General features: G+C 30.9%; 2 protein-coding genes across 2 annotated transcripts; one reads left to right on the top strand and one right to left on the bottom strand.

Annotated features, from left to right (window-relative positions):
- Nucleotides 1-402: 402 nt before the first annotated feature.
- Nucleotides 403-3,496, bottom strand: LOC105617623 (proliferating cell nuclear antigen). The gene is made up of 4 exons (XM_012199178.1): nucleotides 3,276-3,496; nucleotides 2,871-3,036; nucleotides 1,851-1,995; nucleotides 403-1,163 (listed from the first exon to the last, which is right to left on the bottom strand). The coding sequence occupies exons 1-4, from the start codon at nucleotides 3,494-3,496 to the stop codon at nucleotides 910-912; spliced, it is 786 nt and encodes a 261-aa protein (XP_012054568.1). The 3' UTR covers nucleotides 403-909.
- A 1,868-nt stretch (nucleotides 3,497-5,364) lies between these two features.
- On the top strand, nucleotides 5,365-8,497 carry LOC105617622 (WW domain-containing oxidoreductase-like). The gene is made up of 7 exons (XM_012199176.1): nucleotides 5,365-5,456; nucleotides 5,544-5,608; nucleotides 6,955-7,191; nucleotides 7,260-7,455; nucleotides 7,540-7,725; nucleotides 7,803-8,055; nucleotides 8,312-8,497. The coding sequence occupies exons 1-7, from the start codon at nucleotides 5,365-5,367 to the stop codon at nucleotides 8,495-8,497; spliced, it is 1,215 nt and encodes a 404-aa protein (XP_012054566.1).
- Nucleotides 8,498-12,103: the final 3,606 nt, after the last annotated feature.

Here is a 12,103-nt window from a genome sequence, read left to right as displayed (position 1 = left end):
GTGTGTATTTAAAGGGTTAAAAGATTTTTGTTCAAAAGCAAAGAGAGGACAAATGATGAATGATTCTAATATTTATAGATATCTCTGTCGAGGAGTGCTTGTGTGTAAAATATAATTCTATAGTATAAATCAATATATTTAATAATTACTTATCAACTTAATTACTTAGAGTAATTATAGGATAAATCCAAATTGTGTAAGATTTAACTGTATACTATTTCTAGGCTATTCCATCCATGATAGCCCTCTTATTCCTTCAGCTCGTAAGTTAATTATGTATTTTTATATTAAAGTAGCGTATACACACAAACATATAAGAAATAAGATACTTGCATTAAGCAAAATTTGAAATTTCGGTCTAGGCTAGGATATAAGAATAACATATAACATTCAAAATTTATCAAATTTTTTGAAAATATATTGAGTTCTTCTTACATATAAAAAAAAAAAGAACAATGCGATATTATCAAAATATTGTCACAGTTTCTGAAACATTAATAATGTGAATATTGATTAAGAGGATGACACCATTTTGCTATACTAATCATTGTGTCACTCTACTATAAATTTTAGTGTCAATTCTGCATTGCGCTAGCACTGTGACGAGCCAAATAACTTTTAAATGTAAAATTAAAATATATTACCTTAAAAGTGTTTTTAACTTCGCCTTACTTGTACCTCAATATCAAATAATGAAAAACGGAATATTTAATTTTCTGGATCAGTAAAATACATGTATAGTATCATCTCTTTGTAATTATGTCAAGCCAATTAATAATTTCTTTTCTATTGAAATAAATATGACAATGTCGAATGTTAATAGAACAAAATTTTCCAAAGAAGTAATAACGTAATACAGTGCCGTTAATTACAATTCAATGTATATAAATTCTATTTCTGTCGTTATTTTTAGTTTTCTTCCTCATCGTCGATTTTGGGTGCTAGGTAATACCTGATGTGTCCAATATCGCCAATTTTATATTCACATACTAGAGGCACGTCGTCTGACATGGATAATTGAACTTGGTTGCAAAGAGGGCCAGCTTTAACAAAACAATTCAGATAGCGGCAAGAAAATGTTAATTTTACTGGTTCCTGCATATTAACTATTACTGCTTCCTCTTCCTTATCAGCGTCTGCAGTCTGTGCTAATTTGATGTTAGCTGCAAAAGAAATAAAAGCAGCTTGTAAGTCTTGCACTTATTCAACTGCATGTACAGGATGTCTCTGTGCAAATTAATATTTCCGCCTTATTTTATAACAAATATTCTGTAACATTATTTATAAACATCGTAGTGTTTTTCAACTCCTTTAATTAAATCCATATATAAATACATCTACAAAACTTGGTCTATTATTACAATTTCATTTAGTGTTCAAATATCTCCCCATGAGTATATTTTGTATGGAAGTAAAAACAAACAAGAAAAAGTAAAATATGACAAGATTAGAAAAATTTTCAATATACTTTCAATTAACGACTGATGGTTGAAACTCTGCAATTAGCAATCTATTGTTCAATCTATTGTTGGACTTAGAAAATCGCAGCATTGAAAAAAATGTCGAGTTTCCTTTATATTTTATATTTGTAAGTAGAGAAAAACAAATTACATGCTATATATTGATATAGGAATGTAGTCAATTAGGCATTAATTAGAGATCAGAATAGTTATGGGATAGCATGCTAATTATAAGTGTTAGGCATGAGAACGAAGGTTCCCAAGTTTTAATACGGTCGGTACTGAAACTTAAAATTGCGGTATTAAAGCTTAAAATTGTTCTGTCTCCTGATTAGATGATATTTATCTTGTGTGCATATATGTATACATTGATGTTTCATTGATATTTACCTGAACCATAATCGCCAGACGCACTGAATTTTATACCTTCTTTGGAACATGCGAAAGTTATAGATTCTCCAAATTGGCTCAAATCCCTACATATACGGGTAAATTCTGCAGTGGGCATTTTTACAACGCACGAGTATGAAGTCTCCTGTAAAGCAATTACTTGATGAATGATAACTGTGTAGACTGTATTCTACAATAAGCCATTATCTAAGCTTCAGATCATAAGCAATTTATCAATCATAGTCAAGTGTTCTTTTCATATTTAATTATGATTGATCAATTTTTTACAGTTTAAGGCTGATATTATATTTGTTGTATAAAAAATTTTTCAAACATGTTAAGTGGCTGAAGGACAGAAAGATTTGAGAAAATGTAAATGTCTTGTAACTAATCAACAGGTTTGAAAAGCTTGTTCCAAAACAACAAATTGACAAAAAAACGATGATGTAATATTAGTCTGACTTGAAGCTTAGATCAGAGCTGTCCAAGATCGGATGTTTTTTTGATTTCAAATGAAATCAAAACTGGTTCGCACCTCTTACTGTTCCTATTCCTTACTTGCTGTTTTGTCATAGTGCGCGATGCTCGGTTTCATGGATGATATTAGACTAAAATCGCTAATAGTTATTGACCTGTGTGTCTTTCAATGTGTTTAAAACTAAATTCTGTTACTCTAATATTATAAGATATTATTATTCATAATATATTTAACTACAAAAATATAAATAACAGAATATTTTTAAACTTAGTGAGGCACAAGTAAAAAATTTTTAATAATGTCAAACTAATATCGTCCCTGAGACCGATGGTCATGTGCTATGACAAAACAGCAATGAAGTAAGAAATAGGAATGACAGTAGATGTGAATACAAAAATAGGAAATAGGAATGATAATAGATGTGGTATATTTCGATTTCAAACCAAAAAACACTAACCTTGGACAGCTCTGGCTTAGGTAATGACTTATTGTACAAAGCTCATTAATATCTACTCTATTAATTTAACATAAGTAAACCTCACAGGTATACCCAAATGTTCTTGATCCATATTAATCAATTTCATCTCATATTCGGCTAACTTCTCCTTGTTGGGCGATTCGAATATAAAAACGACCGACTCGGGATTGTCCCATGCTCTGAGGGTTACCGTGTCTTCTGCACCAGCGCATCGCAATATCTTTGACATACTGGAAGTAGGTTTCATGATTGATTATTGTTATACAAAGTGCATTAATTATTATATTTTCTGATTCTAGTTCTTTTGTCCCTTTTGTATGCATTTCTCAAAAATTGCACATACATTTATTTTACTTCATATAGCAAAAGACATAAAGCAAAAGCAGCCAAAAGAAACACAAGTACCATCTCTTTGTTCAAAATACAATCATTCGGCGCATAACCTTTAAATTATTATGTCTGTGCTCACCAACTAATGCTCATCCCCATTGATAAATTTCGATCGCAACGATATTTGTCGAAGCCATCGCTCCTGAGATTCAACGAGACGAGAGAAACGTGTGCGTTGTCCATCGCCTGGACTTGAATGCCCGAGTCAGAGCATTCGAAAGTCGCCTCGGTTAGAAGATCCTTTACCGCATCCAACACCTTCTTCAGGATCGCGCTTTGTACCAAACGTGCCTCGAACATTGTGTCGATTCTTTTAGATTAACACTATAAATTTAGCGTGCTCCAGTGATTCCACGATAAAAAATGCAGCTATGTGAAAAATAGTCCGAAGAAACAACTACACTCGTTTAACTCGTTGTGGCTTCTTTGGAAATTTGGACTGTTTGGAGGACTGTTACCCGCGCTTTTGTCAGGCGTTCGTTTTAAACGGAAATAGATGGCATTCTTGAGTCATAAGTTCTGGCTTTTGCCAGAGAAAAACCTGAGCATAGACTTATGTATAGTCTACAATGGGCAGTAACAGTAGTTGAGGAGTAGGCGTAAAAATCGATCAATCATAGTTGATTATTTTTCTCATTCAACTATGATTGGTCGATTTCTGGACGCCTACTCCTTAATCCACTACTGCTACTGCCCATTGTAGATCATGCATAAGATAGACGGAGCATTCATACGAGAGAAGCTGAAGACTTGATAAAAAGAGAAAGAAATAATCTCTTCTTTTCTAGTAATGAATTGATTGATCGCTATGGCAAGCTGGGAAGTGGCCGAGAGCAACGAAGATAAGAGCCTTATGCATAATTTACAATGGACGCTCCATTTATTTTACAAGTCTTTCTGAATCTGAGAGAGGTCATGCCGGTTTTTTTTCTGTTATCGTCGAAATCGCTCGTACATTATTGCTAGTACATCTATTTTCAATTTGAGAATTACGTGATTACATACATTTTCTGACACTATCGATAAAATTGTATCGAAAGTAGTAATGATTCGTCTCTGTACTAAATCTTCAGGTAAATCTTCAGTCGATTCTGTATCTTCAAACAAGGTAAAAATTACAAAAGCATGCTGACTATCTATATATAGAAGAATTATAGGCTAGTGCAATAATTTCCGCGGCGGAAGTGGCGCGATAGTCAATCAATGTCTCGCTTGCTCGGAAGTAATAGATATATAATTTCCATCGCGCGACAAAAGTTGAACTCAATCCAACTTTTGCCATGCGGCGGAAGTAATATTACATCATTTTTAGAAGTTTTGTATGGAACATAGAATTTGCGGAAACCATAAGGTTGGATTCACGCCTTGACGGAAAAACGAAAAGTGGAAAAGCGGAAGCCAATCAGAATTTGCGCAAAGACAGAAGCAAAGGGTACGGTCAACACGATGCTGCAAACGCTTTGAAGCGTTTTTTAATTGATCAGTTTATAAAATTCTTTCTTCTAATTGGTCCATCAAATGCTTCAAAACACTTGCAGCTAGACTTTGACCACAGCCAAAGACAAGCAAAATGTACTATTACTATTACTGCGAGTTTCGATTGGCTTCCGCTTATCCGCTTTCCACTTTTCCGTTAAAGTGTGAACTCGGCCTAAGAGTTAGGACATCGAATGATGTTTTTTGATTGGTCCCGCCTAAAGACTCTAGAAATAAAAATCCGACCAAAGTCTCCAATCTCATTGGTCAAAAAGGATATGACGCGACCAATTGTTGCTGTTGAAACTTCCTTCCAAGCGCAGCATAATTTATAAATATGACGAAAAATAAAGGAAAACTTTCAATTTACTTATTAATAATTAAATTTTATTATGACATATAATAGCGTGTTCGGATTCCCAGTGTCCCCAAGTGTTATGTCATCCTTGTTTAACTTTTGGTAAATAACAAGATGCAGTGATATATAGGTGGCACTCTGGTTAGAATCTGAACATAATCACGATTGGAATAGGGATTCATATAATCTGTAATCTGTTTTCTGTTCCTTAATTAAACTGTGCTAGAACTCTTTCTCGGTTTTGACAAATATTAAATTATCAAACATCTATCTGTTTTTTTTTTCATTTTAAGTTTATCACCGAAAACCGATCTATGGATTCAGTGATTCAGTCATGACTATTTTGAATGATTCCGATAGCGAGGATGAATTACCGCCGGGATGGGAAGAGAGAACAACGTTAGATGGAAACGTTTATTATGTGAAGTAATCAATATGAAGTTTGCATGTTTCATGATACAAAAAGATTAATTGAAATAGGCGAGTGTATTCTCATGACATATCGTGTTGCAGTCACTATACGAAAGGCACGCAGTGGACGCATCCTAGAACTGGCCGTAAAAAGATTGTCAACGGAGGTTACGTTTGATTTTTTCATTTCACTTTTATTATATGCTACGTATAATTAAAAAAGTAAGGAATAGAGAACAGAGAATAAGAATTTCAACCTATCAAAAGCTATGTATTTCATAGTATTTGCATAGGATGCTTTCCAGCATGACACAGATGACACAGTGTAATATAATGAATCATTATATTCTTGTTGTTTGCTAATGTTAAACGAAGAGAGCTTTACAGCAAGAGATACAAATTGACATGAGAATCCCATACATAGGAAATATACTAGTTATATGAGTCTGAGGAAGATTCTCAATCAACAACTTAACCTTAAATCATTTCTTCTCTTTCCACTTTATTCTATCATTTATCATTATATTATTCATTTTTATTCATTTAGTTTCCTTACACTCAACCAGATTCTTCAAACCTCATAGGAATAAATAAAGATTTATATAAAATTCGCTTTCATCTTTAAAGATCTATTAGGATTTATTATCTCCCTTTTTTTTTATTATTATCATTCATCAATATCCATATATATTTAGAGATCCTGTCCTTGTGTGATAATCATTAAGAAACAGACAGAATGACTCTTGAGTCAATTTATGCCTCTGCTAAAAAACTCCCAAAGATGACATGATCATTGGATCACATTGTGTTACTTGCTGGAAAGTATCGATAGATTTTTATAAAGCCCATGGCACGTACAAAAGTTGCATTCCATTTGCACACAAGTAAACTGAGTCTGAAGTGAGCCGAGTATTTTATACAGATTAATGATATCATTATTTGCTTACTTTGGTAAAAAGTTATCAGGACAACACAGGTTCGAATCTCACTTGTAAAGTGAGTTTATGAGACTCACTAAAGCACATGGTCTCAATCTTACAGATTATAGGAAAAATCAGATAAATTTCACTTGTCAGAATGCAAAAGGAACGCACATTCAACTGAGTCGATGACGTCACAAGTGAGATTATCTGAGAATCGATGTAAATGGAAGGAATAACTAAAAACCTAAAGCAATAAGACGTAAGCAACAAGGAAATCGCAACATTGAATTCACTACTGGCCTTACGGTCTCTACTATAATTGACCAATTTGCTTACTGCTTATATCTGCCTTATGTTTTTGTGTGTGCTATAAGCTTGAGTTGAAATTTTTATTATCAATTCCCTGTTCTTTTGATTGTGCTCAGCCTCTTACATTAAAAGATTTTATCAATATATTAATTTATTGATCACTTTATATTAGACAAAATTAATATTAAAATAAAAAAAGAGAACTTGTTAAATTATTAAAAGTGTTAAAAGTTAACTGTTATAGAATTAAAAGTAAAGATTAAATTTAAAAAATTAAATAGATTTACCACCTGGATGGGAGAGATGTATATCAGATGACGGTAAAGTTTTATATATCGACCATACAAATCGTACAACAACTTACACTGATCCACGATTAGCATTTGCTACTGAATACAGAGAGATGTCTCAAATAATACGACAAAGATTCGATGGAAGTAGTACTGCCTTGGCAGTATTACATGGCCGAGATCTGCGTAACAAAGTCGCTCTTATTACAGGAGCTAATACAGGCATTGGTAAGTGAGAATAATTATAGTTATAACATTATTGTACAATTTTACTAATTAGACAAAACTTTCTATAGGATTTGAAACAGCTAGATCATTAGCCTTGCATGGTTGTAATGTAATATTAGCTTGTAGAGATATGAAAAAGGCTAATGACGCTATAAGACGTATTCAGCAAGAGAAAGATATTGCAAATTGTGTAGCTTTAGAAATGGATTTATCATCATTGAGCAGTGTACGTGAAGCTGCTGAACAATTTAAGCAGAGATTTAAGTAAATTTTTTAGTAGTTATAACAGTAGTTATAATTATTTTGATATATTATATATTGTTTATATGAAATTTTCTAATTTTTCAGATCTCTGGACATTCTTATATTAAATGCAGGCGTGTTTGGACTACCTTATCAACTTACAAAAGATGGTTATGAGACAACGTTTCAAGTTAATCACTTGTCACAATTTTATTTGACTCTTCTATTGAAACAGACTATACAGAGTTCTAACAATCCTAGAATCGTAGTAGTTTCCAGTGAATCACATAGGTAACTTCTTGATATTTTTCTTGTAATAATGTCATTTATATTGAGAATTTTTGTAATCAGATATATTTTTGATATAGATTTTCATCAATACGAACTGTAGAAGATCTTCACCAGTCTTTGTCTGTACCAGCATACAAATATTGGGCGATGGCAGCATACAATGAATCAAAGCTCTGTAATATTTTATTCGTGCAAGAACTGGCACGCCAATGGCCCTCCATAGGCGTATTTGCTTGTCATCCCGGTAACCTAGTGTTTACATCTTTATCGCGTCAATGGTGGTTGTACCGATTATTGTTTGCCTTAGCACGACCATTCACAAAATCATTGGTATGATATAAATCTCCTAATTCATTTGAAGCACTATAGATTTAAATTTTGAAGAGTATAGATACTCTTTAAAATAATACAAAGAGGATTGACCGTTTAGTTTTATCTCCTCAATATTTAATATGTAAATGAATTTATATGATAAATCTTATTTAGTTGCATTTTTTATTATCTTCGTTATATTATTGTGCACTTTTAATTTATGTTCATATTATGAAGAATAGGTAAAATAATAATCGAATATAAAATATTCCAGCAACAAGCAGCGAGCACTGTTATATTCTGCGCTACTGCTCCTGAATTAGAGGGTGTAACAGGTAGCTATTTTAACAACTGTTGCCATTGCCAACCGTCGAATGCTGCACTGGATTCTGCATTAGCTGCACAGTTGTGGACTCTCAGCCAGGATATGATAACAAATGTATTAAAGAGAAATAATTAAATATAAGAATTATTATCATTTCAAGTTGTCATTTAAGACAACTGACACAATCCTTATGACATCACTCACATCGATCTATTCCTAGTAATTTTTCACTGCTTCATCAATGAGGTTATATTATTTTAAATTCTACCATAATTACCATTGCTTAGTCCAATATGGCGCTCTAAAGCTGTCACATGACGTGATAACGTTTTCTTCGTATAAGAACTGTGCTTACGAATTAATAGTCTACAGACTAGTAGTTTGTACATATGAAAAAACATGGACTTCTTAGAGAACTGGATTTATATGTCTAATTAAAATATTATATGAAAATCTACTTCTCTCTCTCTTTCTCTCTCTTTCTCTTTCACACACACTCTCATGAATTAAACGATATTGTTCTTCATATTATCCCAATTTTTCTATTACATTTAATTCAATTTTTCTATTACATTTAATTTATGGAGAATGTCATTTTAATTACATTTAATTTATGCAGTTTACTTATTGTTAGCATATTTCGGAGGTCTCGTAAAAAAGTCTCTTTTATTATGTAATAATCTTACTTAGAGATCGTCTAAGTTCACGTCTTTCTCCTAATGAACAACGTTTAATCAGCCAGTCGACTGATCCAGTCAATTAATCAAATTGTGATTTGTCATGTGGAAACAGACACTAAAAGCCAGGCACTATAACTAAAAACTATAGTACGTTTTCCTCCAATGATATATAAGATATTCTAAATGGAATTATATTTTTTTCTAAAAACAGGAAATAAACTTGATACTACTTTTAATTATAAATTAGTATAATAATTTTCATTAAAAATACTGAGAATTTGAAATACCGATGATCTACTTTTGCAAAATTATAGATTGTTAAATCTCAAAAGCAAAGTTTAAACGAGAAATATTATTTAATATTTTATGTAAGAAATATTTTAATATGCTTATGTAATGTGTACGAATTTAAGTTTCATCGACATATAAAACGTTTAAATAGATACACATACTTGCAGCTCTATACATAAATTACATTATAATACTTTATTATCTTTAAATTTATTTCTATTACTTTCTATTACTGATATAACTATTTTGCTAGATAAATCCATTAGTATCAATTAATGTTAGATTAATTGATTATTGAAAATTGAAAGAATAAAGTTTGCATAAAACATGCAATTTTTTGTCAAAATACATAATTATTTTAAACGGATTTGAAATTTATAAAAATACATAAATCAAAGAAAAAGTAAGAGCAAGATAAATGAAACTGTTAATGTTTATCCTGATTGCGTCAATAAGCACTTTTACTTGCAGGAAGTAATCGCAGTATGTTGCACAGCCGAATCCAATACTTGCTGGATTCAAACACGCGACTCTCATATCCGTCCCTAAACATCCGCTCAAATACGAGGATGCAATCGATCGAACTGAAGCGCGATTCGAAGCATAGCAAATTAAAATTGTGAACTATAGATGCATTATGTTTTTTTAAATATACGAATATATATATTAAATATACGTAATATACGAATATAATAATTGAATTGAGTCGGGTGTAAGGAATGGGAAGGGATTGAGAATCAAATGCCGAGATTAGTACCTATCATCCTTTTTCTTTTTCGTCCTAGTGAACATTGTCGAGAATTATCCATTAAAAGAAAGAAAGTGTACCTTGAGATGAGAAGAATAAAAAAAGGAAAATAGAAGAACATTAAAAAAATCTGAATTGCTCACAATTCTCAAAGTAACAATTTTAGACCTCGATAAGATTTCTTTAGCTGCAAGAACGAAAAAGCATCAATTGTTCAATAAAAATATTTGTATATAACGTAAAACGAAAAAAAAAGATTTTTGCGAAGTATATGTTATCTATCAGCAAGTTTGAATTACATAATATTATCGGTAAAATTTAAAAAAAAAATTGGCGACTTCATTGATTCATTGACTTCGATATATGTTATAGAAATAACATTATATTTCTGCTATATATAATTTAAATAATATCCCCCCTGCCTAGGAACGTTCAACTTTTCATGCGAAGCGAAGTTTACCCCACCTCCTCTCTTGTCTAGGAGAAATACTGTTAAAATATGATACTTTGTGTTCAAAAATTGTGTTCATAAATTGCTATTCATAAAAATTGTTTTGTTTATAACTTTTTTAATAAATAACAAGCGATGGAAAATATCAATGACTTTGACTTCCTTGAGGATTTGTGTTTTTAAAATAGAAAATTTGTATACGTATTAAAAAATTCTCTGCTTTGAAAACACAAATTCTCTGCTCTAAAAACTTATATAAGAAAATAATTGCATTTTTAACCCTATCTATACACATTCTTTTTTTCTACCCTTGATGTACATACTCGAGATACCTCATATGCTATCCATATTTATTGTCGTAATTTCCGTATTTCATAAAAATGGACATATTTCAATTAATTTTTTTTCAATTAATGGAGAATTGATTAAAGAATAAATCCATAATATATAAAAGTCGATAGAATTAAGTTCAGAAACAATTCAGAAACACGAAAAAAATCTCGATTTAACAAATTACGTTAGGATTTCTGATATGCACACAGTGTGCATACCTATAGGATTAAAGCAGAGAATTGTTTCATCGAAGCAGAATCGTTTATATTGTCAATTTTATTTGTTAATATCTTTTTAACGAAGGATAAGCGACGATTAAAACTTATGGGAGATCACTCAGAACAACATATACGTCAAGGTCATTGAAATTAGTGAGGTCGCCAATTTTTTAAAGTTTTATTAATGATTCAATAAACGAAGTAATTCAGAGTCAGGACAAAACTTTTTTAAGCAAATATATAAAAAAATTCTTAATAAGTATGTCTTTATTGTTTATTGTATAATAACACTATCCGATACGGATTTTAAATCACGAATGGAAACAAGTGATTCTTATAGATTTTTTGTTACTGAAAATGAATCCGTAAATGAAATTGCTCCCACGTCATATTTTTGAGATATATATATTAGTTCAAAAGAACACAAAAATGTCATTTACTTTTAATATCAATTTTTTCAACAACTTGATGTAACAACCGAACTTCTCAACAACTGAACATAATTTTACAATTTTATCTACGAATTCAACGACCAAAAATTTATAAGAATTACTTGGTACCGTTCGTTTAGAAAAATAATTTAAATTTGTCGAACAATATATAATTAACAAAATTTCTTACGATAAACTAAAATATACTGTGCCAGCATGCTTTTCCTCTCTACACATAAAAAAATGTTTTATTGTGGCTCTCAAAATATTTGAAACTCTATTTCCGATTATACATCATCTCTTTATTTAAATAATAGATCATTCTGCTTAAATAATAGATCAAAGAAAAATTGAAACAAATTCGAGATGTTTATTGTACATATATAATAGTTGAAATAAAATATACTACATCAATATATATTATAACAATATAAACCGTAATAATTTTCAATTTTAAATATTAATTATTTATTATAATTACATTAATTTCTTTTATAGATCATTTTTTCTTTACATAATATTTATATATAACGATATATAACATCTAGTTTTATGTTTACACTTAACAACACTTAACGCAATATACATT

The sequence above is a fragment of the Atta cephalotes genome, assembly GCF_000143395.1.
Source record: "Atta cephalotes unplaced genomic scaffold scaffold00013, whole genome shotgun sequence".
Lineage (NCBI taxonomy): Eukaryota > Metazoa > Arthropoda > Insecta > Hymenoptera > Formicidae > Atta > Atta cephalotes.
Note: the sequence above shows the minus strand (reverse complement) of the source record. Positions and strands in the feature narration are given on the sequence as shown.

Coding starts and splice junctions, on each gene's coding strand:
- LOC105617622 (XM_012199176.1), top strand. CDS start 5,365: ATGACTATTTTGAATGATTCCGATAGCGAGGATGAATTACCGCCGGGA. Junction 5,457..5,543: donor GGAAACGTTTATTATGTGAA/GTAATCAATATG, acceptor ATCGTGTTGCAG/TCACTATACGAAAGGCACGC. Junction 7,192..7,259: donor AGGAGCTAATACAGGCATTG/GTAAGTGAGAAT, acceptor AACTTTCTATAG/GATTTGAAACAGCTAGATCA.
- LOC105617623 (XM_012199178.1), bottom strand. CDS start 3,496: ATGTTCGAGGCACGTTTGGTACAAAGCGCGATCCTGAAGAAGGTGTTG. Junction 3,037..3,275: donor ATGGGGATGAGCATTAGTTG/GTGAGCACAGAC, acceptor ACCTACTTCCAG/TATGTCAAAGATATTGCGAT. Junction 1,996..2,870: donor AAGAACATTTGGGTATACCT/GTGAGGTTTACT, acceptor ATTGCTTTACAG/GAGACTTCATACTCGTGCGT.